Genomic DNA, 27,297 nt, shown 5'->3' with positions numbered 1-27,297 from the left:
TTAGTATAAAATTAGAAAATTTGCAGACATTTCTCTTTTTTTTTTTTCCTTCTTTATTTTCTTTCTGTTCTTCAATTTTCTTTTTCCTGAATGGTTTTACTCCTTTCTTAGCCCCGATTCGAATCTTGCATCACCCTCGTTTTCCTCTCTTACCTCGACCAGGCTCCTTTCTTTTTCTTTCTATTTTTTCCCAGTATTGAGTTCTACCTCTATTCTTCTTTTGACCCCGTACGTTTGTATCACTAGAGATCGGTGGCAATTCGCTGGCTCTTTTCTCATTTTGACTAGTACTGATTATTCGTCTTCTTCTTTGTAGACATGGATAAAAAGATCAAAAGGAAAAATGTTTTCTCTTCTCTCTCAACTCCTAAATGTGTAGATTTCAGTCAAAGGAGTTGACTTTTACGGTATGTCAAAGGGATCATGATTGCTGCTTGACATGGTCTTCATTTCAGTAACTTAAATTTTGATTTGCTTGGCATTTGATTCTTGTGGCTTTGGATGTTAGAGATGAAGGTTTTTAAATTCAAAAAATCAAAATATGACTTGGAATCGGAGGTTGTTTTTGCTTTATTTGTTGTTTGGTTAAATCTTGTTCTCCTTTTCATACTCTTGATGATTCCATGAATACATAATTCTATGGAGAAACTACTCTGGAAATAAGAAAACAGAAGAAAAATCAAAGAAGAAATTTGGGACTTCTTGTCTGCAAATTGTCCACCTGAAATTTTTGAAATGATTAACAGAGTAAAAAATCAAGGGAGAAACGGTGTCATTTTGAAATTAGAGAGGGGGGGTGGTTTGGTGAATTTTCAATGTATTATCAAGGAGATTTTTTATTTAGAATTTCACACTATTTAAAATGTGATTAGACATTGCCTTCTTGATTACTATAAAGTTTCGTGCATAAAATACTAGCCAGGAATTTCTGACCAACGCTATTTCTTCTTCAGTTATGATCCTAGTAATTAGTGGGAGGAGTTAGGTCCTTAAGAATTCTACAAAAGTTTAGGTAGATAGAAAGCTTTAGGAGAAGAAAGGTAGGGCCTAGATAATGGAGAACAGCGTCAATGCATCATGGACTTTGGAAAGAGACATTGGCTGATAAGATGTGGAATGGAATGTCTCCCAATTGCAAGTCTCCATGATGACGCTGTCATGGGAAAAAGTGGAAGATGCCCAGATGCCACTTCATTACTTCCGTTATAAAATTATTGAGTGAACTCTTGGGTCTCATGGCTGTTGCCTACTATGATTAGATCTCATGATCTTCAAAACAATAATAATGCCTAGCTTAAGTTACCTACCTCGACTTGACATCAATTGTTTCTTAGATGGTGAGATTTGAAATACCGTATAGTAAAAAATAAGAGGGGAACCATTTCAAGGAATTTGATTTAAACACTGTGGCAACTTATGAGAATAGAGATGCTGGAAGAAGCAACTGGTTGAGGCTTTCCTAATCATGCGTAGCATAATATAGGCATGGAGTGAAAGCATGGATAGCACAATTAGAAACTGGTTTAGACAATAATGATTGAAGGGTAGCTCATTCTTCCTTGGACACTACTCACACCAATGTTCAGCTTAGGCTTCATAGTTTCTAGCTCCAAGATAGATTTTGAAACTTCAATTTTGTATGATTATTGTTTCATTATGTTTTCCTTCGGCGCCTGTAGCATTCAATGATCTTTCCAGGGAGCTTCTCTCATGTTTCGCAACAAATAAATGAAGACTAAATCAAAGAAATTGTTGCAGCCAAACCGCTAAGGGAACCTGCTTTTAAGGCGCCCTGAATGCCCTCCAAAACTGTCTTAATGCTGAGGAATGGCATGGACAAACTAACGAAGGGTTATGTTTGTTATGATTTTCTGTGGTTTCATTCACATTCAAGTCGGCAAATTAGCGATTTAAGCTCCAATTTTGAAATTCAATTAGGACAGTAAATATATCATCAAACCTTGTAGAGAAAAAGCAAAGGAAATTTCATGAAAGCTAGCATTTGATATTTCAAATAGGGTTTTCCTCACCACACACGAATTCTCAGGAGAAATTTCCAAATTTGACAAATCATTTCTCTGGCAAAACTTATGAATATCTCTCTTTGTTTGAGCTTTTTGAGTTTCTTCTACATCTAGCGAAGTAAGCGATCGGACAGAGTATAAATTCTGATGTACCTTCTCTGAATTGCTAAAGGTAGATTATTAGAGTTTTAAGCGACATCGACGTTTGATTCTGAAGCTAAAATTTTTCCTGTGCTTGTTAGAATGGAAAAGGATCAAGAATTAGAACGGACAAAGGCACAAAAGATTGCCACAAGTGTGGATCTTGTGGCTGCAGCCAAGCAACGGCTACGATTTCTTGCAGAGATTGATAGGAATCGTAGCCTCTATGATGGCCCTGCTTTAAACCGGACCATTTATAGGTAAGTACTCCAATTAAGTTCATGACTTAATTCATTTAATGTTTGCTACAACTATGAAATTTTAGCTAGAAATTTTTTCTTGGATGATGACTATGATTTCCAACTTTTGATTATCTTACCATGCCAATTATATGTATAAATACTGTTGGCTTCCTCTGCTTGCCATACATGCGGAGTCTTTGGTTTCAGAAGGCCCTTTAGTTGTGCCACTTGACTGTGAATGGATTTGGCATTGCCATAGGCTCAATCCGGTAGACTTTCTAAAACTTTGCAACCATGAATGCAAATGCAGCATTGCCTATATTTCTGCTTCAGGATTTGTCACGGTGGATTTTACCAATCTGTTGGCTTGTCAGGTGCGCTACAAAGCTGACTGTGAGGAGCTCTATGGGCGAATTCTTGACAACCGGTTTGCAGAAAGCAAACTGAAGAAATTTGGAAGAGGATGTATCCTGATGAACCATATGAACGCAATATGCGCACCCACTTCCTGGAGAATGTTGAAGATTTTCTAAGAGTTCCGAAGAGCACTGAGTATGATCTGATTTCATCTTGTCAAGAGGCAAAATCTTTTCTTTTATCAGGTAACCAGGAAATTTGTCCAAGTTGGAGGCTCTTGCAGTTTTTTAAGATCGGCATAAATTGATTATTATTAGCATCATGATTGTTAAAATGTTATGCAGCCAACCAACTTGAACAATAATAAAACTAACTGCTGCATTTGGCTTAGATTTTGAAAAGACAAATGCTTAATCCATATAAATGATAATGGAGGAAATTCAAAGAACTTATCCATAGATAGCATTCTTTTAAGTTTTTAGTCTCTCGCTTGACCAGTAAAGTGGGCAACAATGCACGCAACAGGTATCCAGATCCTACATGAATGATGATCTCTTTCTTAAAGAAGCTGTAGCCAGGTATAAAGGTTTTCTGCATTTGATTAATAGGAATTGGGAAAAATCTGTGAGATGTTTCTGTGTTCCAACATATGACGTAGACCTCATCTGGCACTCTCACCAATCGCATCCTTTTTCTTACTGCAAAGATCTGGTGGCAGCTATGGGCAAGATATTAGAGCATGATGACACGGATCTGATAGAACCATAGGCAAGAAGCTGGACAATGGGTTTTCCGAAAGTACCAAACAGTGGGAGGACACATTTGGATCAAGGTATTCGCGGGCAGGAGCAATGTATAGAGGCAATGCTCCATCTCCACTTGCAATCAATTTGTCTCAATTGGATAATCTGAGGGAAAAGGCAGTTCCATCCAATGAATATCAAGATATTATTCAACTTAGCAAGAAAATGGTTGTGGAGGTAGCCTCATTTATCCTAGAAGCCAAGTGTCTCCTCGCCACTAAATGCAGTTGGATTTCATTGTTCTGACTTTTGGCCTTTTTCTGTTTTTCAGATTATGCTAGAGATTGTGGGGGTCAGAGATCTACCTCACTGGCATAGAGGAAGCGTCTTCGTCACAATTAGCAAGAAACAACCCGATATATTTTTTAACTAGAAAAGAAGCTTAAGCATTTTGTCTGAGACAAGGGAGAAACAAGTAACTGTTTTCCAATGTGAACCCAGGGGGGATCTCGTCTTTGAACTAATGTCATACACACCTTCTGCCCTAGCCATAACTAGAGCTGCCAAAAAGCTGGGAACTACCCCTTATCTCTCTGAAGGACCTAGTAAACCCAGTTTCTCAGCTTTGCATGGAAAAATGGTTTGATCTGGTGTCCAATTCTGTACTTGCTGATTCCAAACCTAGAAGTCTACGAATGGCTTTGTCTTTCACTCCTCCAATTCCAGCAACATACGTGCTGCATTCTGTTCAAACTCAAACACGTTCACTCTCCAATTTTTGCTTTCCTCTTATCCCTGGAATGTTTCAGCATTTCAAAAAATCATACATTAGGAATGAGGGTGGTAATGATGTTATCAGTATCCACATCAGGTACCTTTGATAGCACAATTTTTTACCGCTTCAAGTTTCTCCTGAACGACAGAGAATTCAGTCATTTGTAGTACTATAACTTATGACACAGTAGTAATTATCATGAGTTAAGTCGAATTCCTGTATTGAATAATCTGCCTGTTCTCTAACCCGTCTCAGGGATTCTGTGAAAGAAGGGGCAAGAAACAATTGCAAATCCAAGAAGGAAGTGATTGGTATGACCACATCTGGTGAACGGCATGTGCTTGCAGAGTCTTCTGGAACAGGATGGTCTTTGATGAACTCCAATTGGCGGTTTCGGGTTCAAAAGAAATTTAATGAAGATGGCCATGCATTTGGGTTTAAAGGAAATCGGAAGGTGAGTATCTAAACAACCCTTGGCTTCAAAGAACCTAGCTCTGGTAAGTACGTTCTCCAGGCAAGCAATATATTTGTCAATGCCCAAGGCATTATGCAAGAATAATTACATCTCTTGTAAGCATGGATTAGTTTCTTCATCTGTCAAAACCCTTAATTGTATATATTCTGGCTTCAGGTAATTGTTTTTCGTGGAAGAAAACTAGGGTATGAAGTTAACAGCGGCAAGAAGCAGAAAAAGGAACAGCATTTTATGACAGCTGTAGAATTTTCCGTGGAAGATCCTTGTGGAAAAGCTGTAGCTTTGCTAACTTTTTAAGTCTGGCATTAAAGAGGTAAGCTTCTCAATTAATTGGCCTTATATCACTTAATTTTAATTTTCAAAAACAGATCAATGAAGAATCCTTGGTACCGGCCATGGTTGTATTGGCTGTTCTACTTTCTGAAATCTATGGGAAAAGCTGCAAGACTGAAGAAAAAAGTTCCGACCAGCTTAGTACGATGGAAAAGGTTAGGCATATTAATGAGATTAAATGCGTCAAAAGGTTCTCAAGTACTTCACAACATGAACCATGAACGTAGAAGAGAGTTTGAGATTGGCGGAGAAACGGGGCGTAATACTTAATGCGAGGAGTGCTAGGTGGGAAGGGTTGGGGTGCTGGCGCTACAGTGGAGGGGGTAGGTCGTACAGCACCTACAGTAGAGTTAAGAGTGTATGACAGTGAAGCTGAAGCCACTAGCGTTGGAAGTAAAGACACTCCTTGTCGAGAAAGGTGCGATAGCAACTGTGTCCACGAAGATCTGGTTGAGTAGCCTTTGCAGGGAATGTGGTAGCAGCGGAGGGGGCTGCTCGGGTGGTGGTGCTTGTGGGTGTAGAGGTTCTGATCACGTCATAAAGAACACGTAATGTGACTCGAATTGAGACATTTGCTGTCCCTGCTAAATTTGGATTAAATACTCTAGTAAATGAAGTTGCTACCCGTATAAATCACGTACTACTAGGTCCTTTACTTTGAATGTCTACAACTAATACTAACTCTTTTAATGTTCTCCTATCTCGTGAAGAACCCATCGTTCCTCAAGTTACCAACTAAAACAGAATCCCAACCTGGAAGACATAACAACTTTACTTCTATGCTTTGGTTGCCACATACTACCGTGCCAAAGTAGAAATAGTTCAAACAAAGAAAAAAAACAGTTGTTATGCAAGAGACACAAGCTAAAAAGTCCAGATGGAACTTCTCCCTTTTATTCTTCATCTTTCATTGTGCATTTGGATTCAAATTCCTACTGCACCGATTTTCAGCTCATTTCCTTTTAAATCAGATGCAACTGAGTCACGTTTGCTGAGTTATAGCAACTACCCAACCAACATTTTAAATGTGCATATGGACCCCCTTAGGTGGGCCAAGTTGCAGCATGAAGGTAAAAGAACAGGCAGAGAGTAAGTTTTCAGTCTACAATCCAGAAGGGGAAAAAGGGTGGGGCAATTGCAAGAATGGCTGTAAGATGTATGTTGAAGAAAAAAGCAACATCAGTTTAGATAGATACTCATGGTAACTTGACTAGGCTGTTTAAAGCAAAGTAACAAATATACGGCACCCAAATACACCAAATGCAGAGAGATGGAAGTCAAGCCCAAAATATGCAATGTCTGTTTCATTCCCTATGATTCAATGACAGCAGGCTAATGAATTTCAAAACAAAAAATAGGCAATGTCTGAAACTTCTGAAGATCCCAAAGTAAGATGGGCCAACAATCAACACACAACCGCAAACCCAAGATCAGACAATATCCAGCAGCAGCAGCAGCAACTCTCGCCAAAAAAACCAGACAACATTGGAGTAATGAACTTGCGAGAGGTAGTAAAATATTTTCCTTATGCTACTTTCAGCAGGGTTTAAGGATTCTATACCTCCAAAAAGCTTGCCCAGTTGCAATAAACTAATCAGGAAATCAACTAATTTACAGTCATTTGCCAAAATCCCTCATCATATACACATCAAACAATGTCGAAAGTCATAGTAAAATAAATTTTAAAAAGATCCACAAGACATCAACAAATGCACCAAAACCTATAAAAATATTCGTCCTTATTCACTATATTATAATTATAACTTAATAAACAAAACATTGAAATCACACGGAAGAAGTTTGGGGAGGAGCCTTAGCGTTCACCGCAACCTTACCATCCTGATTCAACGCCGCAACACCGCCCGCCATCGCCACAGGTGCCATCACTTGATACGGCGCCGCCGTGTAATACACTTGCCTTCCTGCCCCATCATAAGCCACCTGTACATACCCTGATTCAGGGACACCACCTTTAGGCTGCATGACTGAGATTCCCTCAGAGTAAGCCCCAACCTTTGTGGTTGGCACCGCATTGTAAACCGGCTGCTCCCGGTAAACATCCTGAACCACCCGCTGCACTCCATAGTAAGCTTGAGGAGCTGGTCCGGGCACCTGTCGCAATGTAGGAGGCGGTTGATAAACTCCAGCAGGGGGAGCTTGAAATAGGTAAACAGGCGGGTCAGTTCCTGGGGCTGCCGCTGCGGCCGCGGGCACTGGATAAGCGGCGGTAGTTAAATGCCGTTCCGGGAAATATGCCGTCGGAATCGGCATTTGTAACGGAACTGATACTGGAGCTGGTGACGTAGCGATTTTATCTGGAACGTTATGATAATCTTGAGCATTGTTGTAACCTCTGGGATTTGATTCGTCGATTTTCCTTTGTAAAACGCCTTGTTCTTGAGTAGCAGCAATATGCAGTCTTTGTAATTCCTGGATCTGCCTCTGAATCTCCGCCGGAGACACCGCCGGCTCTCCGATCACGTGCCGATCCTCCGATCCGCAGTCCGATCCCGCAGTCACATCCTTCGTAACCACCTCTTGAACCACCGCCGCCACCGGCGGAGGGACCGAATCAGGCAATTTCACCTTATCCAAACCGAAGAGAAAATCGGGATTCGCCGCCGGCAGCGCGGCAGAAGGAGGCGAAGAGCCATCCATATTCTGAACCTGCACCGAATTCAACGCGTCAACGAACCATTGCCGCTCCGACTTCGGTTCACTCCCGCCAAATCCCGACGCCACCAACGATGGATTCAACGGGAACAAAAACAGCCTCAACCTGGCCGGTTTCGCGGAGGCACGATGCAACCGATCGTATTCCAACATCATGTGCTCGAGATCCTCATCATTGGTAACGGAAATCAAAGCATCGAGATCTTCACCAGGAAGTTGGTACTTGAAACAAACCTCAGAGTCTCCGCCGTACTGCGAAGATAACTTAGCCATGATAGCAGAGAACTTGATATTGCGATCAACGGCCAGGATCTTCGTATCTCCTCCGACATAAGCCAGCTGGTTATCGTGAGAACGCGGCTGGATTTTGCCCCCATAACTGCACATAAACTTAACCTTATAATTAGCAGTACTATTATTATTACTATTAGTCGATGGCGGCTCGTCCCATGACTGGTTTTCGCAGTCCATTTCTCGCGAACGAGGCGAAGAGTCGCCGGAATCAGGATAAGAAGAGTAGGAGTAGTTTTCCATTGGAGGATTTTCGAGAGGTTTTTGGGTTTTTCTTTTTCTTTTTTTAAAGACAAGTCAGCCTTAGGGTTCCATTGGAAACAAAAAACGGCGGAAAATTGAGGTTTGGTTATGAGCGATATGGGCGTGGTGGACCCTGCTAGAGCTGGCGGATTGATTGGCAAGGGAAATAATGAAGATGCGTGAAAGCATTTCTCCTTTATACGGATAAGAATAAAAAATTAATTAATTAATTAGCCAATTATAACGTTGCCAAACGCGAAAGCATAGTGCAAAATGTATTTCTTTTTTCTTTAAAAAAAATTACCTTGAATTATTATATTTGGTAAAATTGACAGTGCAGTGGCATAATATTTGTTTGGAAATTAGAGACACGAAGAGTAAATCTATGGGCGGATCAAATCAACTGCGGAAAGCCTCTCCTCCTTTTCCCAATTTCCCAGTGATTCCGTCCCAGGAGAACGTTTCCAGAGCAGCGGACTTATTCGCTTTTTGTCTGCCAGTGAGTGAAGCTGTTGGTGGTGGGTCCAGCGGGTGAAAGGTACAATTAAACAAAATCTAAAGCTACCAAAAATATAGAAAAAAAAAAAAAAGGTGTGACAGAGAGAAGATCATTAACAGCAATAAAATTATGGGGAATTACCATAGATTAAGGAAGCATTAAGCTTTCTAATGTCATAAAATTGTAGACAGAAAGGGTAGGTAGATGATAAGTCATTATCTAAGGGGAAATCACTTCAAAGCAGCTGTTCCTCAGCTGCGTGTTAGATGAGGTTGGTCGGGTCTGTTGGATACAAACGATAGAAATTTCCCTCCCTTTTTTTCCAGTCCGCTAACCCTACCCTTCCATTCTCATTTCCTTATTGAATTGGAAATTTAATTTTGAACTCGCTCAAAGACAACATAATTTTCAAGCTGCACCCGAACAATGTTCATTGATTAATGATAATTTTTTATTTAAAAAGTAAGGTTAAAATCATATTTATTAATTAATATATAATTTTTTATTTAAAAATAAAATTCTTTTTTTTATTAAAAAATTTAAACTCTTGATTGTTTTACAATATAATAACCGTAAATATTATTTTAAAAACTTGATAGAGGTTTCATTTGAAAATATTAGGCAAAATTAACAATTTTGGTGGACCTAACTGCACCATCACGGTGTTGTCCTCTATTTTGGATCCTTATCAAAAAAAATTTCGTCATTATGTGTAGCCAATCAATTGGGCAAAGCCCTGGCTTAAGTTGCGCTAAATTCTGAAGGGGATATTTTTTGTATTCCATCAGCTAACACTGCACTCACAATCGCATTACTGAACTTTCCAGCCTCTTATCCAAAACCCCTTCTCAAATCTTACACCACCAGCTTATGTTGTTGAAGGTTTGGAGCAAAGTGCAAAAATGTTGCGGCGGACCCATCCTCAAGAAGGTCAAGGGGCAGGCTCCTTCCCGTTGATTAGATGACAAATTCTGATTTAATTTTAATTTAATTTAATTTAATGCTTTCCAACTTGGGAAAGAACCTTGTTTCACGCATACTCTAAAGAAAAAAGGGTATAATATTTTAATGGCAAACTATTTTTAAATTTATGGCAAGGCCAACTCAGAACAGTTGGGTTTTTACCATATTCCCGGCGGCAATGGCTCCAGCAAATACACCCTTATTCCCATGTGGATACGAACGTTAATTTAATGCGCTGAACTGATGGTCTTTTTCCGCTTCTTGTGCTGCAAATGCAGTGGGGTAAATTGGGGGATCGTTTCACTTCAAAACTGTTCAAAAGAGAGAGGAAGAAACAAAGACAAAGTACAAGTCAAAAAAGCTTGAAGCAATGGCAGCAGACATTGGCATGGCAGTTCGCAGTTCCCGAGCGAATATCGAATATGGAAAACATGGAAAGAGAATGTCAACGTCAATAAAGTTTGAAGTTAAGTTTGGCCAAGGTAAGGGTTGAAGAGTGGGATATTTGAGATTATTCTTAAATTAAATCTAATATTAAGACGCTAGTTTTGCATTTTCATTTAACAATCTTATATTTATTTGTACGTAAATAATACTAAGAAAGGTTTTACTTGAATGAGTTAGGACAACCAAAGCCCAAAGGAGAGAGCTGACGAAGCCCATTAAAGCCCAAAAGCTACAAGAATCCCAAGTCCGAGGCCGACCCAAAAGCTACAAGAATCCCCCATCCAACGTGCCTGTTAAAGGCCGCACGGCGCCGTTTCTCATATTTTTCTTGATTTCTTCTTCTTGAATGATGTAACGTTTCCTTAGGCCGGGGACTGAAATCCGAAGTCATTCGATCTTGTTGTTAGTGACAATCAAAAATCATGGTGAAAGCTGTGGTCGGAGACGAAACTCAACTCCAGCTAGCTGAGGATCGCCTCTCCCAATTTTCACTTCCTGCCCAGGTTCCAATCCATTTCATTTTTCAATTTTATGTTTTTTATGCAAAAATTGAAATAAAAGTACAGATATAAATATTAAAATTCTGGCTATAAGTCCAGGTTGGTCTGGTGATAGGGAAGCTGAGCTCCACTCTGGAACGAGGCTTCGTGTTCGATTTAGTACCAACACCTCAGAACGATGCTGGGCAGCCAGTTTGTTCGGTTTTGGAGGCGTCCAAATCCGACAGTAAAAAGGGGTCGAAACCCAAATCTCGGACATCTGATTCTTCCTCTTCTTTGGTCATTGACAAGGATTGGGTCGCTGAACACGCTCGCCAGGTACCCTTTCTTTTTTAACTTCGAATAATGTAATTGAATGCGGTTTTTCTTTTTTTTTTTTCCTTAAATAAATAAATTTTGTAAATGTTGTTGCATTAAGGTGTCGAGAATGATGGTGGGTGGAATGAAAGTAGTGGGTATTTATGTGTGGGCTAGTGAGGCCGCATTCAAGAATTCTACCATGGTGCTTTGCCAGGTTTGCTTCATTTTATTACGAGTTTGGCGTGTTTTCGTGCTTGAAAATTTCATTGAAGTTTTGTTTTCACCGATGTATGATCTCAAGTAAATGGAATGGTTTTCGCAGACAGTGAAAGGAGTTGCTGCAGCAGCATCATTTTGTGATGATGACATGGATGAAAGACTGCTTATTCACATATCTTACAGTCCAAGGAGGTATTTATAAGATTTAAGGTCCATAGTTGTTTTTAGTCAAAAACGTTCCACTTCTTCATTTTATTAAAGTTCATTCACATTTTGACTTAAAAATACACTTTTTGTAGATGGACATGTCGGAATTGTACACTGTCCTCAAACATCACATCAAGCAGCTTGCAGCCTTGTGACTTCAAAATGGGAAGAGTCTTGACTTCCCTTCAAACTTTCAAGTGCTTGTACAACTTTGATCTTAGGTAACTTGTATTATCTATTCCTCTACTTTATCTTAATCAAAGTTCTTTACCATTGCGAAGTTCTATTATTTGGTGTAAGAAGACTAGTTGTACTTGTCCTTAGGTCCATGTGTAGTTCACACTACTTGTCTTAGCATGTATTCTTGCCAGCTTGGTCATGGCTTCTATATGGTCCTTTTGGCTAAAACATCAGGCTTACTGTATAACAAGTCCTAACTTGCAACTTAGTTTCTCTTCCACATTGTTGGTTCTCTTGATATATATGGTGAGATTCTTCAGCTGACCAATTCTAGCATCAAAATAATGTTTATAGGCATTTCTTATTGACGGAGTTATGTTTCCCAGACTGCCAATATATCAAGGGAAAGCATCCAATTCCCAGATGCTTAGTGATGTTCTCTGCAATGCAATTTCAATTTATGCAAAAGAGCTGCGAGGGGCAAAAGCCATGATTGATGGAAACCTGGTGACAGTCGCTCTAATCTACATTTGCATCCTTAAGTTTTAAATAAATTCTTCCCCTCTTGTTAGTAATTTTTTCTGATCCTATTTATATGTTTAGGTTGTTAATGATGAGACATGCAAAACAGATGGTTTGCATGAAGTGGAGCTGCTTCTACCATTCATGAAGGATACGTATATTGAAGGTGCTCTGGTTTTTCCAATTTTGAACTTGATTATGATTTCACATTGTTCTATTATTATTTCTAACATTTAGTAATTTGTTTATATTTTGTGAAGCATGCAGCCAGAAAGATGTTATAGGCATTGTAAGTTTTATTGGCTCAGTATGTTCCTTTTCATTCTTGAATTCCAAGGAACCAATTTCACAGGCTATTGCTGATATAAAGGTACTGTGTTACTTCTAATTTGAAATTTATTTATTGATTTAGATGATAACTCAGTCTTGCTTTAATTTTTCAACTTTCAAGAGTTTGGAAATGCCTGTCCTGAGAAATAAATAGAATTAGATGTTGCCTCTCTACATGAGATGAATATGAAAAATGACTGAATTAAGTATGTTTCCAAATGTTTATCCAAATAGATACCTGCAACAGAAAAATTGGGATTCAATTTATGGAATTATCTGGTTTTAGTTGAGTTAGGCCTGTTGACCAAGTTCAGTACAAATATGTGCCTTGAGATTCCTAGGTTTTCAGATCCTCTTGCCCATCCAAAGACACTTATAACATATTGCCACTAAAACTTTGGTTGGAAGAGTCTTTTTGAGCCTTATGTCACCTTGTTTGAAATTAAAATCAGCATGCCTCTCATTCTTAACTTATGTTTTTGTGTGCATTTATATGGTGCAAGTTTTTTCATGTATTGTAGTATTTTTTCTTGTTTGACATGTCATAGTTCATTTGGTAGGCTTTAAATAAGCACCTAGCATATTTTATCTTCCCTTCATCTTTATTGAGGTGCAGTTTCTATTCATTTATATCACTACCTAAATTCTCAAAAACCATCTTGTTGTCATTCTTTAATATTGCGATGAGGACTATCTTGGAATGCTAATGTCTAAGGTTTTTTATATGTTTTCAATCCAAGAAAAATGAACGGTCTTTTTCTCTTGAGCCACATGGGTTTGATATTCTTGTCTTGTTCAATCTGACATGGCTGTGATCAGGATGATATCATCAGGAGTTTGCAAAGCAGGCTGGATATCATTTGTGATGAAGCAGATGGAGATCTAGGGCCAACTGACAATGGAATTACTGAAGAAAGCAATGACTTATCATCTGAAAAGCCTGTTTCCGAACTTGTTTTGCATTCCTTGAGGTGCATTAGCTGTGTTGTTAATATATGGTCTTTATTTTAGCTAAAAGAACCTAACTGTGATTAGAATGTTTATTTCTTGTCTCAGTCAATCAATTGCTAATTTTCCGTTTTCTCTATCAATCCATTTGAGCAATGATGCTTCTGTTGTTTAGATCCCTGCTACGGTCGTCCTTCAACTGAATTACTGTGCATCGTTTATTATCATGGCTTATACTACTAAGGTTGAGATTTCGACCATGTTGTGGCAGCATTATTGATTACATAAGCAAAAATAGGGAGTATTTGCCACATCTGTACCCCAAGCAACTTCCCGAAATGGCATGTGCTTTTATTTATTGATGCTTACATGTTCACGATTTTCACTTGCTTTATACCTTTTTTATTTTCTGCATTTTCAAGCTTGCACCTCAGAGATAACCTGTTAATTCAGTCTTGCTTTACTCATTAACAATTTGAAAGAATGAAAGCTGACATATTCTGCTTATTTTGTGCAATATTGATGATATCTGCTGGATGCTAAACAATTCCTAATAGGAAAAATTGCAATCTTTCATTTCCTCGGAGGGTCTTTGTTCCTTGGTTGGCGGGTACATTTATCAGTGACTATCTACAATCGTCCGAGACACTTGAGGTTTGTTATTAATATTATTGTTATTATTCTTGTCTTTTTTCAAAAGAGCAAAATTTTCATTTGTTTAGAGAATGTTCTGATTTAGTGCTTGCATGCTGTGCAGGTTCTAAAAGATCATTGTGTTGAGTTGATGTCCATGGAAGCTCCAAATGATGCCTCAACAATCTTGGAACCCGAAGAAGAAGCCCTAAGAGTGATCACTAGATCTTTTTGGGATGTAGTAGTCCCCTGCTCTTCAGCACCTAGCTCTTCCCAAGAAAAGAGCAAAGAAATTATCAGTGCAGAAAATAGCCAGAAATCCATCAAGTCACCCAAAGTCAACTTCATTGCTGCTGTTTTCTTCCTCCTCCTCTCAGTTATAGTAGGTTACACACTTGTCAGGAAATCATAGTGCAATGAGTAATATGGAGTACACTGAGAAATCAATCATATATCAAGTAGTGTTCGATTAAGTTTGATTACTTCAAATTGTTAACCAACACAACACCTCTTCATCTATTAAAGACGGCACACCAAGAAGATAGAAAAAGAAAATTTTGTCCCTACATCAAACTCATGTCTGTGCCAGTGGAATCGTTTGAAACAAATGGCAGTTTTTGGGTGAAAAGACATCCATTGTAGTTTCCCTCATTTGTCCTAATGAATAATGTTGTTACTCTGAAGTTGATCACATGATGCCTATTTAAGCCATTTGCTTTTAGTATAAGTTGTTGGTGCTAAAGATTTGATACATGTTACAAGAAATTTGAACAATTTGTGAGTCATATTGCTTTCGTTTTGCAGCAGAGACGGAGATTGGAAAACAAGCAGAAATGCTGATTCTCCATAAATTATTCTACTCCAATTACAATTTGCCCAACAGGACAGTGAGTGTACATTGAATTTGACAAAATACATATTTATTCACCATGTATAAAGAATAGAGAACACATGTTAAACAATCAATTATTTTACAACGGAAACAGACTTGTATTGATCAAACAACCTTAAAAGGAAAAGAATGCAATTTGGTAAGAAGATGAAAGAATCCTTTGAGACTAACCCCTATATTTAACAGAGTGAGTCTAATGTTTCAAAAGTCAAGAGACTCCAATTAGTTGGAAGCTTCCTTAACGCGTTCTCTTTTGCAACTACTCTTGGTGATCAAAGAGGTGAATCCGATCCCATTAGGCTGCATGTTGCAAAAACCAGTAAGTGAGCATTTGAAATTAAAAGCATACAAGGTTGTCGATCGGATTGTCTATAAATTTACAAACAAATGGTTACCTTTTGTCCACAATAACCACCGAACGAAGCTCACAATTGCTAAAGCTGAAAATACAGATCAAAGGCATTCCTTCATCAGTCAGAAACTTTGAAGAATTTCGAAGGCAAGCGAAGAATCAAGTTTTGTCTAAAGGAGAGGAGAACATATATATATAGACAATTAATTAATGCTCACCGTTTGCATAAAGCTGATCTAACCGTTGGGTGGGAGTCATTTCCAAGTACATACAGGATATGCTGCAGGATTATGCCATGGCTCACAATAACAATGTCCTGCTCTGGCCTTGTCCACAGCCTGGAATATGGGATAAATTGAAAGAAAGTTGAATTATTAATGTATTAGATTTGCATATTTGAAACCCACGATTTTTCTTTTGACTGTTCTGAGAGATTTTCCTTTTGACTGTTCTGAGAGAAAATTCCGAGTTATTACCATTTCATAAACTGGGCCATCCTCGCAGAAACTTCTTCATCGGGCTCTCGAACGTCCGGATTCCACAGGGAATCCTCTTCCCCATCCATCTGAACGAAGACCAAAAGAAAAAAGACCCATGTGAAACTTGAATTCTTTAACCAGGATAAAATACTGAAGATATCAGAATCTTAAATCCTGTTAAAGATAGAGTAGCTAAAGTGCTTGCCATTGAAAAATCAAGCGAAGGGAAAAGAGCCTGGCACTCGCTGACCCTTCTCCTCATATCACAAGGACGAACCCCCTTCAGTAAAGGAATTAATGCATCAATATAAAAGTCCAAACAGTGGTGGATTTCAGGTAATGATATGTTAAGAAATCGCCTAACATGATAGATATCAGCCATACCATTTTGTCTCGGCAAAGCTCAACTGCCATAATTTCTGGGCAATTGACAGCTGATATTGCAGCTCCTTCTCCATGGCTTTCACTACCAAAAACTCCAAAAGCTGTTTGCATTGTTCTGCAGTGATTACACCAACATTAGCCATGTTAAAAAATTTTTGAAACAAGCAAATGTTTCTTTGATTTGTTTTTCCATAGATTGGATCTTGAGCTTGGGATATGGAACTTGACAAGTACTAATCTCAAAACCTACAAAGTCCTTCGCAAAAGTTTGAAGTTCAGGCAATTTCTAGTTTTATACCTGTACAATGGGGAAGTGACTACTAACTCAACCCTCTTCAGCAGCCCACGAGCATGAACTTCCTTTCGCAGTCTATCAACCTGAAGGAAAGTGGAAAGATTGAACAATGATTATATCAAAAAATAGTTGTGGAGTTCATTCAGGTTGGATCGATTATGACAGTTTGATGATAACAAGCCATTAATTATTATTACCTGCTGCAACCCAAGTGGGGAGAGTTCTGCATCAAATAGGTGAGGAGACAACAGTGCCTCACGATTAATGTCTCCTTCTACATTATGCATAGCTTGTCCGTGCCTCACCTAAAAATAATATAGTCTATGGTTTAATAAAAAAAGGCCATTTACTGAACAAAATTTTACTGCATGCGGGGTCTAGGACTAGGTAGCTTCAAGCATTCCCAATAGGTACTCTACATCCATGAAAGGTAATTTTAATAGTATCAAAAGAATTGGTAGTAATATACAACTATATATACATACATACCAAGTGAATGATTTTGCAACGCTGCCATGGGTATGGAAATTGAGCAGCTGTGGTATCCATCTTCTGTGCAAACGGAAATTGAATTAAAGAACAAAAACTGCTTCTTGCAAAAAGAAAGGAAATGGAGCAAAAAGAGAAATGTCAATGACACAAATAGCTAGAAATGAGAGATTGTAATATGTACCTATAAAGCTAGCTACTTATATAGAGAGACTTTCAGTATTTTCTAGGCTGGTTCATATCTCTACACATTACAACTAATTAAATAATTATGAGAGCATGCATATTCGATAGCCGAAGTCAAGGAGAAGGAAAAATGGTGGAATTTAAGGACATAGAGAGGACGTAACCGGCTCATAACATTCCTTATTTGGTGAAAGAAGGAAGTAATGTGAATGTCAATGGAAGGGACTTTGAAAATACAGTTTGACTTCTATACCCAACAACTCTCAAAATCTAATCTGATATACTATAATTTTCCTTCATTTACATACAGTAGGCAGAACATTTCCTAGAAAACCCACATCGTAATTAAACTAATCAAATGTAATTGATATGCAACTGCTAGCCAGCTTACCAGAAAAGTTAGAATAAAGAAATCGAGGGAAAAGATTAGTTGGGGAGGAAGAAACAAGACAGGCTCTATACTCGCGCTTTGGAAATTTGGAAAACGTTGTTTGTATAACGCCATGGGCAGGGATGGAAGGCTGAAATATATAACGGAAGGGAGGGCAATGGGAATGGTGACGCGTCAGCGGAAGAGCATGGAACATGTAGGGGTTTACTTTGATTCTTGGTAGAAGTAGTAATAATATTCAATCCATGCAACGTAAAGCAGGGATTATGGGTTTTTTTGACTGTGTACGTGTGAACCATGCTGTACGCGGGACTCTACAGAGTCTTCCTAGTCCCGTTCTACTTGTTCTCGTTTTTTGTTTTACTGTTAATTTCCTTGTTTTTCCTAGCTTTTTCTTTTGAAACTCGACTGCAATTTACACTGCGGACCATTCTCCGGCTACTTTGCTCTATTAGAAGCCGTCAAACATTCAGGATATATATCTGCATTAATTTTCAGTAAAAGCATTAATTGATAATACTTGTATTGTTTAAGGAATTTTCTTGATGGATATATATATATAGCAACCTACTCAATTCCTTTTCAATTGATTTAGTACTTGAAAGCATGCCCCATTAATGAAGCTGCCCAAGCAAAGGTTTCAGTTTGGTCTCTTGTGTATATATAAATCAGATCAATAAACTGAACACTCTCTATTTTGCATTTTCATAGGAAAAATCTTAGACAAAAGTATTAATTTTTTTATAAGTCTCAACCCATGTCTACATATGTGCTAATTTAAGATGTAACAATATAATATAATATAATATATACTATGTATATGTATAATAATAGCGTATTAACAAGTGTGATAAAACAACTCAGAATATTAATGTTATAAAATATTCGTATATTTTAATGTGCTGACTTATACTATTGAATCTAAATTGCGACATAAACTAGTACAATAAATAAAATTAACAAATTTTTTTAAAAAAATAATTAAATCATTTAGGTGGCCTGGATTTGTACAGATAGAACTGCCATTCATTCGTCCCCCTACCCTACCATCTTTAATTTTGAGCTCCGGCTCAATGGGCTTTGGATTAACCAACAATTTAAAAGAACAAATATTGAAGACAGAAAAATTATAGTTTTCTTTGTGTATATGTATGTGTGTGTATATATATATATATATATATAGAGAGAGAGAGAGAGAGAGAGAGAGAGAGGCAATCAGGAACAAATATTATAAGGCAATGAATAAATAAAGAATAATGCATCAGTTGAATGACCCTGCAAAGACCTTTACTGAATTGGGTGTTCAAAGTTTCAAACCTTCATAATTACGGCCTTTTTTAGGTTAAGTATGCGTCCACATAAACATGTTGGAACAAATAATGATGACTGAGTCAGTTGGTCCGAATCATTGCGTTTAATTATTTTAGAGAATAGTTATTGTGACCGAAACATACATAGTCAAATTTCATGTAGTTTTAAATTTTGAAAATAAAATTAAATAAATATTTAAGTAAATTTAAAAATAATGTGTAACTGTTTTTAATTTAAAAGATATGCTTGATACATGATGAAAAATTCATATTTATAAATTAAAAAACCCATCATCTTTAATATAGATAACATTCTACTCTACTCAATTGTACAACGTTTTTGTTACAATGACTCTTTATTCGTAAAAGACTCTTTACTCATAAAAGAGAAAACTTTTACACTAATTCAAATCTACCTTGACTCTCATTTTTTTCATGAAATTCATATCAGTGAAGATATAAATCTACTCCAATATCAAATATTATTAGTTAAAACTTAAGTCCAATATCGTATGATTTTAAATTCTGAAAATAGAATTTAAATAAGCTTATAAATCATAAGTTCACGTTCTTAACCCAAAAGTCATTGTTAATAGGTAGTAAAAAATTCATATTTATATACTCAAGAACTACGTCATCTTTTACTAATATGATATCCGTAACATAATTAATTATTTATTTTACTATTAATAATTAATTTACTTGGAGTAGCTTTAGTTTTTTTTTTAATTTGAAGAATGTGAAGTAATTTTGTCAAAATCTTGGAGTAGTGTTTGATCCAAGCATACTCCATAAAATAACTAGAAACTAGCAAGCCCCGGCCAGAAGCTCTAATAATTTTAGCCCTAATTAAAGAGATGTAGGGAATCATAATAAAGCCTCAGAGCATCCTCATGAGGAGAAACAGCCTCTGGTCAAGTTCAAACTGGGATTATGCATTGGGTTTCCCACTAATCTTTTGATTTTAAGCCGAAAGCAAAATAAAGAAAGCTCCCCTATCATGACCTAGTAAACCCGCCGCCTCAGCAGCTGCAATACAGTAATATACTTACAAGAGAACAAAACAATAAACAACCTTAAATTCTAGCATATAGTTTTAATATTGGCCCAAAAAAATTAAACAAATAAAAGAGAAAACAAAAAAGGTTCAAAGTGCAATGAGACTAATGGGTTGCTGAAAGAATTCACTTGTAAAATAGCTGAAGCAAAAATCAAGTTGGTAGACAAGACTAGGAATGCAAATCCAGGTCCAAACCCAATGGTTTTATTCTTAAGATGCATTTGGGCCAATGTCTTTATCCTCTTAATCCTATTGGGACCCAAATTGTAGGCACACACCCGAACCTCCCAGCCATTGGATTGGAACCCAAAGTTATCCCTGCCATACTTGCACATTATAAATTTTCTAGGGGGAAGGGTGAGAGTATCACTGAATAGTTGATGAGGATTTGGCTTGGATCTAACATAATATTGATTTAACGGCAGAGATGGAGGAAAAAACTGATGCACCTTAATAATTAAAAAAAAGTAAGAAAATGACTGAAAAATCAGTCAAACTTTGTAGTGCTAAATCCTATTAATCTCCAATATTATTTCTTTTAATTGGGAAAACATACTAAACTCAATTTACTTTCATTGTAGTGTAGACTGGTCATCGCAGAATGTTAGTGATTAATCAAGTTTTGTGTTTAACTCCTTAAAAATCCATACTAACCCACTAATTAAGCTAAGGGCCTAATACAAGCTAACCAGTAATCTCTTTCCAAAGTAAAACAATTATCCAGGCCCTTCCCATGTTCACATATTAGGGCCTTGTCAATATAGCCCAAAGCTGTTTAGGATTGGACACTGAGAATTGAGATAACCATGTCAAGTAGGTCAACACTGGATTTTTCTCCATATCCAACTGAGCTTAAAGGAATTTCCTCAACGATAGTTAGTCTTCTCCACTGTCTGCCACAACTCAATAACAGTGCAAGACGGTTTGACTAAGGTACTCAACGTTGCACCCACAACTATAGTTATTTCCTTTTTTATCTTGCTTCAGCCGACTAAGTTTCCGTTTTCCATCGTTTTGCCAAATGACTTAAAAAAAAGTCTAAAAGTCTTCCTTCATCGGGCCAAATTGAGAGCATTAGTTCTTATGGACCAAGCAAATTAATCCAATTGTACGTCTCTTTTTATGCACGCACTCAAGTTCCACTTTCAAAAGTTAGAATTTTAAAATTTTAAAACAAACATTCAACTTTAATTTTTTTAAAAAAACCTTCTTCTGATAAGATATATTATAAATTACTTAAATCATTGGATTGAATTTGTTGCTCCGGCATCTTAGGAGTTGACAAAGGTAGATGGAACCAAATCATGGTAGTTTACTTTACAGCATAGTTTCTTAATTATTTCAAACAATGAGAATGGCAGAAGGAGAGTTAGATACTACAGCAATTATCGTTGACGCCCAGCTCAAAACTTGATGCTAATAATTTTGTCACAATGAATCAAATACTATCTTAATTAACTCAATAGCTTAAAGTATTAACTTTATGAGCCTAGGTGCCATGAACAAGTACTTTAAGATCATCTTAGATACTTCAAGATTTCAAAGGGTTTACGTTGTTATAAGTTGAACATCGTGTGTGCCCGTAGATATAATTATACGTATATTATCTGCTTGTGAAAGATGGGCAACGGCATTACCCATCAAACGTCTAAATTTTCAAATGGCAATGTCTTATTCTTTCCTCTTTGTATTTTAGGGAGAAAAATCCAAATGATGTTGTTGTAAGCAAGCAGAGGATAAACTAATGAAACTTGATTGACTATGATAGAATAGGAATAGAACAAAAAGTAGAAATTGTAAATTTAAAAAACAGGGCACAAAGTCATTAAGAAGGGCCTTTCCTTATTTAAAGTTAAAAAATATAAGAAAAAAAGTGCGCCTTTGGCAATTGGCAATAGTCAAACAACAGCGATGGCAAATCGGTCATAACAAAATTGATAACAACGACCAAAACATAAAGTAATAAGCCGACTTGGCGTTCTTAGCTACCTTTGTATGCAGGATGCAGATATATATATATATACAGACGTAGCAATCTTATCACAGGGTTTTTTTTTTTTAAATTATTCTTTTGGAAATGATATGGTATCCGAGGAAAGAAAGGCAAGTGGTCAGTATATGGAAAGGAAAATCCTTCGGAGAGCACTAGCTATGATGTAGCGGTCAGTGTTCAATCTGGAAATCAATTGCTCACTTCCTCCACTGATATATTCTCCTTGGCAGAATCTCTAGGGAGCTCAAGCCCGTAAGGGATTCGTCCACAATGGGTAGTGGTTGGTAAGGAATCTGATCCCAAACCCTTTACGCTACAAAAGAGAAACTATAATGAGCCAAAACGCCTTTATATATATATATATTTTTTTTCAAGTTTTTGTTCTTTAATTTTTTTTTAAAATAATACTAAATTTGCAGGCTCACCTTTCATAAAAAAGCGCTACGGATCGGATTTCACAATTTTTAAAGCTGCATGAACAGTTTAATAGTTGCCTCGTGATTAGTCATTAATTAAAATTAAAAACATTGAAAGCGAGTCAATGGTAACACACCCAATGCCGAAATAAAACTATATTTCACATTCATATGAATACAAGATACACTACAAAGCATGCATAAAGGTACTTTATCAAATTAATCTTATTGGTAGTAACCTTAAAGGATAGAAAAATGGTAAAGGTCGTTCTAATATTTGCTTAATAATACAACAAAACGCAATTATATGAGTTAGTTAGATTAGAAAAATCATGTTTCATGCTTACAATATCATGAATAAAAAAGGTTGTTGTCGGTCGATATTGTGTTATAAAGTTGATGGTATAGACTTAGACATAGCTATATAAAAAGAAAATCAAAGATAAGGAAACAAAAATGGGAGTGTGAAATTAATCCTCTGCTACCTAATATGGATAAGAAAGAATAATAAAAGAGGATAGCTTAGGCATCCAGCAAAGAGGTTGTGGAGTCAAAGTTTCGATCAAGGTGTGGTGACGACAATATGCAGTCAGTCAATTTAGCACTCATGAATTAAAGAGAAATATGATACTCACCGGCTGAGTGGATCACCTTTCATTAAGGGGTAACACTTATTGCTTTTAATAAGTTCAGTCATTGCTTGCTGCAGAAACACACCATGGCTGACCACGGCTATCTCCTTCTCCTTCCGTCCCCACAACCTAGAAAATTAAAGGCAAGTTGAGTACAAGTGGCTTTTGCTTTCAACCAAGAAGTAGCAATAATAACTTCTATGTGCCAATCTGGTTTTCATGATCAACACTGCTTGTCTAGATTGCTGCAATTATGGTTTTTGTGATCATGTGTGACAACAGCCGGCCCAAGTTTTGTAGCCAATGGAAAAAGATTTTGAGCACCTCACCATTTGATGAACTTCATTCCTCTAGCTACAACTGCCTCATGGGATTCTTTTTCTCCTGTCCACAAAACGTCATCTTCACTTTCAATCTGAACATTAGAAGTGTAGTATTAATGTTTATGAAAACTTGTAGTCAAGGGGCAGCAAGCTATTTTAAGATCAATGGAATGCAATCAAGACCGCGGGAAAAACTGTGGCTAAAGAACACTTGCCAGTGAAAAATCAACATCAGGGAAACGAGAACGGTACAGGCTGATGGATCTTCTCTTGTCACATTCATTTTTTCCCTACATTGAATTCAACATTTTAGACTTGAGAAAAAAAAAAAAAACAAGAAAACACAAGCTTTCATAACTCAACAACTTTGCTATGTTTGGTAAGAGGGAAGAAAGAAAAAAAAAAGGAAAATAATATTTCTTTCTTGATAGGATTAGAAAATAGGTATATTTGCTCTTTGCTCTTCCGTTTAATTTTCTCATTCAACTTAAATTAACTATTTTATTCAATTCAAAATTTACCTAAAATCTTTTTTTTTCCTTTTTTTTTTCTCATCATTCCTACCACATGCAAGGATGGAAAAACAATTTTCCTTCCTCTCCATTCTTTTTGCCCTTTTCTCATTACTTTTTAACCTTTCCTCTACTATTTTTCTTTCTTTCCAACCAAACATAGCAACTAAAGAGTGCATCCTCCATGTGAAGAGAAGACAACATGGTCCATACTTGCTTGACTAACGGGTGGATGAGGATTATTTAATGGTGAATGCCAAAAGGAAATGGTGTAAAACAATGACCCCGATAATCATGTCTGTCCAGCATGTTCTCAATCATAAATGCATAGCTGTTATAATGCTGTGCAAGTCTATGAGAAGAGGCATGTGGGCCTGCGTAACCTATGCTGTAGTTAGATGTCAGCAACATACCATACGTTCTCGACAAAGTTCATATGATATGATTGGTAGGCGATTGAAAGTCGATGTCTCAGCATTCTTTACATTTTCCTCCTCAAACGGAGTAGCATCGAACCGATCAACTGGTTGGCCTTCACCACGAAAAATTCCAACTGCTGTTTGTAATGTCCTGCAATTTAACCATTAAAATACATCAATGGGGCTACAACAACGGGAACATTTGTTAGATATATATGCTAAATTTGTAGAATATTATGTTGACTTTGAAGTTCATCCAAATCAACTCTTGAAGCATGAGAGGTTGAAGCCTGCCTTCAATTACCATTATCTAAACATTTTCACGGTGAGATGATTTAAGAAAAGAGTGTCGTACTAGAGCAAATGAGGCATATAAATTGGGTTTGTTGCAAAGAAGAGGAAGATTGGTTACAAGAACATCCCTCAGAGAGACTAAACTGTTTTCAGGGATTTCCAGACGAAGTCAGGGTGATAGCGATATTCAAGGATGTAATTAAGTCATATTTGAGAGAGGAGAGACTGAAATATGAGGAAAACTCGGGTACCTTGACATAGGGGAAGTGATGACGACCTCAATCCTCTCGAGCAGTCCACTTGCACAAACATATCTCCGCTGATCACAAACCTGTTTCAAAGATGTGTAACGGCAGAACCACTATATTTGACAATATCCTCATTACAGCACTCTTCTGGAAGACGACACAGAAAAGTAATACAAATAATAAATGACTCTAATCGGAAGCTGTCTATCACCTGCTGCCAGCCCTGAGAGGAGAGTTCAGCGTCAACATATTCAAATGATGTTAGTGGATCACGACTCTTCTCTGATTCTAGATTGTGGACACCTTGTGCATGCCTCACCTGAATGTTCACATACACAACAAACTGCTGTAAATATTAACTAAAAATCAACAAAATAGTAATAACTTGATAGATATCATTGTTGATTCCATCCAGTTTGGAGCTGCTAGCTTGTCTAAACTTCACATAATTTGGCTTAGCAGCGCTCTTTTATGTTTCTAGCTTCTTTTGCGTGCATCTCTGATCCCCCCCTTCCCCCCCACGACAATCGGCGCAAAATAAGGAAAAGAAAGGTTTCCTTGATGAAAAATAATTAGAGAACAAACCAGATGGAGAACTTTATGACTGACAAACGGGTATGGGGATGGAGCTGCTGCAATTTTATCCATTTCTGCAAATGTGAAAAAACAGAGCAAGATAAAGACAACCAAAAAAGAAAAACGAAAAAGACCGAAGAACCATAAATGAATGGAAGGTGAAATTTGGCTTAGAGTACTAGACGGAGCTACCAATGGGAATTTAATGTAAGACCATTCCTAAGCAACTAATCCAAGCTTTTAAAATCTATTATTTCTGTTGCCATAGTCCCATAGACTATTATAATAAAGAATTCTTTCTTTCCTTCTTCAATCCTTGTTTGAGTTCTAAAGTCTAACCAAACAAGTAAATAAAAAACAAAAAAGGACATGACTAATGTACTTGAATCAGAGGTTTGTCGATTCAAATAATGTGCCGGAAGTAATTCTCCTCGTAGCTGTGCAAAGTTGAACACTAGATACTATATTTCAATGCATCGAATTGACCAGGCTTACCATGGAAGAAAACAAGCCCCGGCCCTCTTCTTTTTCGAGCATGAAAATCTAAAACCTATTAATGTCTCAAACACTAATAAGAGAAAAATGAGCCTTGTCTAGAAAACCTGCCATGAGAAGACCTTGTTGACGACTAAAGACCCATGACGAAATATGATCCTTTTAAGGAATATATTGAACAGAGAAATTTCCCTGGTAGATGCATATGCAGAGATAGCAAAGCAAAACCAAAACAAGCAACTATTTACCTTTAGATTTTTCCGAGCTTATAAGTTGACAATAATCAAACCGCAAGTTGACACAGGGCATACAATTTCCACATGACCTTACACAATTATAGTCTATACTAGTATATAATTCAAGGACAAGGAATGATCAGAAACTAAAGCAATGAGCATGCACTTATGCAAGAAAAAGAAGAGCAATAAGCATGCGGGTTTTTCCCAGAGCAATACGAGGGGAGGAAAAGAAGAGCAGAAACTGAGACGAAAGAAAAGAAAATTCAGAAAACGTCAACAGCTTAAAGGTCTGATTGTCCGAAGAAGGAAATAGTCAGACAAAACTCGTCAACCCAAGCCGGCGGGCGTCGGCAGCTAGTTTAGTTTGATTTTTTTTTTCTTTTGGTTCTCTTTCTATTTTGGTGTTTTAACGAGACGAGTATTCTGAAAAACAGTAAAGAACTCCTTCATGGCAATTCTCATAGGTTAACAATCTGACAAGTTTTGTCGACTTTGGAGTTCAGGAATTTCAATTTTCTTCCTTCTTTTGATAGGCTCCTCTAGTCAGCTACCTTCTTCATTACTAGTGACATTTGCTTCTACGGAAGCATTAACCCTCCACTCATGTGTATTGCGTTACGCGATCATTCATGCTTTCTTTTCTTGTCTTTCTTCTTTTCAAATTATTATTAAAAATGATTTTTTTATTACGAATGCAATCAAGGAAATGAGTCATCTAAACTCAGCCTTTGATTAAGGCAGGCTTGGTTGCAGGGTTGAAACTAGTCAACTTTTGTTAGGATGGTAAAAAATTAAAAAATTAAAAATTAAACATTTTTAAAATTAATATATTAAATTTAATCAATAAGTAAAAGATTCATAATATAAAATAATTTTATATAACATATATATAAAAAAAAATAAAAAAAATTATAATAATTTTTAAGGACAGTTGTGCTTAACATTTGAAAAATAAAATGTGTTTTAGTAGTGAGTTATACAAAAAATAAAATAACAATAAAAAGACAATGCTTGCTTGATAACATGTGCAACCCTTCAAGACTCGTATTTATACACTATATTACTGGTTTGAAAATTGATAAAAACTCTCTATATTAGTAGGTAAATTAAGACTAGAGAAATGAATTAATTTTTTTTTTTGATATTGATGTATAGTTAGAGTGCAGTCTTTTTAATAAGGATGACAATCAATACTTGTTAAGATTTTTTGTAAATAAGAGAACTTTAAAAGTAAATTACTCTGAATTTTGGTTGTTCCTGTTGGTAG

General features: G+C 36.9%; 5 protein-coding genes across 8 annotated transcripts; 2 read left to right on the top strand and 3 right to left on the bottom strand.

Moving 5' to 3' along the window:
* Positions 1 to 30: 30 nt before the first annotated feature.
* Positions 31 to 6,600, top strand: LOC110416273 (glycine-rich domain-containing protein 1-like). The gene is given in 14 exon segments (XM_089783592.1): positions 31 to 407; positions 2,267 to 2,425; positions 2,559 to 2,676; positions 2,782 to 2,833; positions 2,836 to 2,978; positions 2,980 to 3,009; positions 3,290 to 3,515; positions 3,518 to 3,744; positions 3,839 to 4,093; positions 4,095 to 4,378; positions 4,538 to 4,736; positions 4,914 to 5,048; positions 5,050 to 5,070; positions 5,126 to 6,600. Coding segments are annotated over 13 exon segments (2,034 nt in total). The 5' UTR covers positions 31 to 407; position 2,267; the 3' UTR covers positions 5,312 to 6,600.
* Positions 6,601 to 6,746: 146 nt separating this feature from the next.
* LOC110416270 (uncharacterized) lies at positions 6,747 to 8,461 on the bottom strand. Its single transcript, XM_021428214.2, has one exon. It carries the CDS (start codon positions 8,295 to 8,297, stop codon positions 6,876 to 6,878), a length of 1,422 nt encoding a protein of 473 aa, XP_021283889.1. The 5' UTR covers positions 8,298 to 8,461; the 3' UTR covers positions 6,747 to 6,875.
* A 2,057-nt stretch (positions 8,462 to 10,518) lies between these two features.
* Positions 10,519 to 14,772, top strand: LOC110416874 (oxidoreductase, zinc-binding dehydrogenase family protein). The gene is made up of 11 exons (XM_021429002.2): positions 10,519 to 10,709; positions 10,806 to 11,024; positions 11,125 to 11,220; positions 11,329 to 11,417; positions 11,525 to 11,653; positions 11,999 to 12,119; positions 12,216 to 12,300; positions 12,395 to 12,504; positions 13,284 to 13,435; positions 13,970 to 14,066; positions 14,170 to 14,772. The coding sequence occupies exons 1-11, from the start codon at positions 10,629 to 10,631 to the stop codon at positions 14,455 to 14,457; spliced, it is 1,467 nt and encodes a 488-aa protein (XP_021284677.1). The 5' UTR covers positions 10,519 to 10,628; the 3' UTR covers positions 14,458 to 14,772.
* A 104-nt stretch (positions 14,773 to 14,876) lies between these two features.
* LOC110416875 (Phosphoglycerate mutase family protein) lies at positions 14,877 to 17,066 on the bottom strand. The gene is made up of 9 exons (XM_021429004.1): positions 16,937 to 17,066; positions 16,645 to 16,752; positions 16,451 to 16,530; positions 16,153 to 16,267; positions 15,974 to 16,048; positions 15,766 to 15,854; positions 15,508 to 15,627; positions 15,333 to 15,377; positions 14,877 to 15,237 (listed from the first exon to the last, which is right to left on the bottom strand). The coding sequence occupies exons 1-9, from the start codon at positions 16,994 to 16,996 to the stop codon at positions 15,210 to 15,212; spliced, it is 720 nt and encodes a 239-aa protein (XP_021284679.1). The 5' UTR covers positions 16,997 to 17,066; the 3' UTR covers positions 14,877 to 15,209.
* Positions 17,067 to 21,708: 4,642 nt separating this feature from the next.
* LOC110417324 (phosphoglycerate mutase-like protein 1) lies at positions 21,709 to 26,623 on the bottom strand. Of its 4 annotated transcripts, none has more exons than XM_021429602.2 (10): positions 26,040 to 26,623; positions 25,306 to 25,370; positions 24,932 to 25,039; positions 24,724 to 24,803; positions 24,173 to 24,329; positions 23,463 to 23,537; positions 23,254 to 23,339; positions 22,928 to 23,053; positions 22,302 to 22,346; positions 21,709 to 22,189 (listed from the first exon to the last, which is right to left on the bottom strand). In XM_021429602.2, the coding sequence occupies exons 1-10, from the start codon at positions 26,098 to 26,100 to the stop codon at positions 22,066 to 22,068; spliced, it is 927 nt and encodes a 308-aa protein (XP_021285277.1). In that variant the 5' UTR covers positions 26,101 to 26,623; the 3' UTR covers positions 21,709 to 22,065. The 4 variants fall into 4 exon arrangements, with proteins under 4 accessions (XP_021285277.1, XP_021285279.1, XP_021285281.1 ...); XM_021429604.2 differs by lacking the exon at positions 26,040 to 26,623 and adding an exon at positions 25,792 to 26,014; XM_021429606.1 differs by lacking the exon at positions 26,040 to 26,623 and adding an exon at positions 25,679 to 25,697.
* Positions 26,624 to 27,297: the final 674 nt, after the last annotated feature.

This window comes from Theobroma umbraticum, unplaced genomic scaffold (genome assembly GCF_002168275.2).
Source record: "Theobroma umbraticum cultivar Fairchild unplaced genomic scaffold, ASM216827v3 scaffold_51.0, whole genome shotgun sequence".
Lineage (NCBI taxonomy): Eukaryota > Viridiplantae > Streptophyta > Magnoliopsida > Malvales > Malvaceae > Theobroma > Theobroma umbraticum.
Note: the sequence above shows the minus strand (reverse complement) of the source record. Positions and strands in the feature narration are given on the sequence as shown.

Bases quoted from the DNA above. Each gene is read 5' to 3' on its own strand.
- LOC110416874 (XM_021429002.2), top strand. From the start codon at position 10,629: ATGGTGAAAGCTGTGGTCGGAGACGAAACTCAACTCCAGCTAGCTGAG. The intron at 12,301-12,394 runs GTGCTCTGGTTT...TATTTTGTGAAG, and splicing joins GAAGGATACGTATATTGAAG to CATGCAGCCAGAAAGATGTT. The intron at 13,436-13,969 runs GTGCATTAGCTG...AATTCCTAATAG, and splicing joins CTTGTTTTGCATTCCTTGAG to GAAAAATTGCAATCTTTCAT.
- LOC110417324 (XM_021429602.2), bottom strand. From the start codon at position 26,100: ATGCCCTGTGTCAACTTGCGGTTTGATTATTGTCAACTTATAAGCTCG. The intron at 25,040-25,305 runs GTTTGTTCTCTA...GTGAACATTCAG, and splicing joins GTCATAAAGTTCTCCATCTG to GTGAGGCATGCACAAGGTGT. The intron at 24,804-24,931 runs GTGATAGACAGC...TCTTTGAAACAG, and splicing joins CCTCTCAGGGCTGGCAGCAG to GTTTGTGATCAGCGGAGATA.
- LOC110416875 (XM_021429004.1), bottom strand. From the start codon at position 16,996: ATGGATACCACAGCTGCTCAATTTCCATACCCATGGCAGCGTTGCAAA. The intron at 15,855-15,973 runs GCAAGCACTTTA...GTCTTCGTTCAG, and splicing joins CTTCGCTTGATTTTTCAATG to ATGGATGGGGAAGAGGATTC. The intron at 15,628-15,765 runs GTAATAACTCGG...CCCATATTCCAG, and splicing joins ATGGCCCAGTTTATGAAATG to GCTGTGGACAAGGCCAGAGC.
- LOC110416270 (XM_021428214.2), bottom strand. From the start codon at position 8,297: ATGGAAAACTACTCCTACTCTTCTTATCCTGATTCCGGCGACTCTTCG.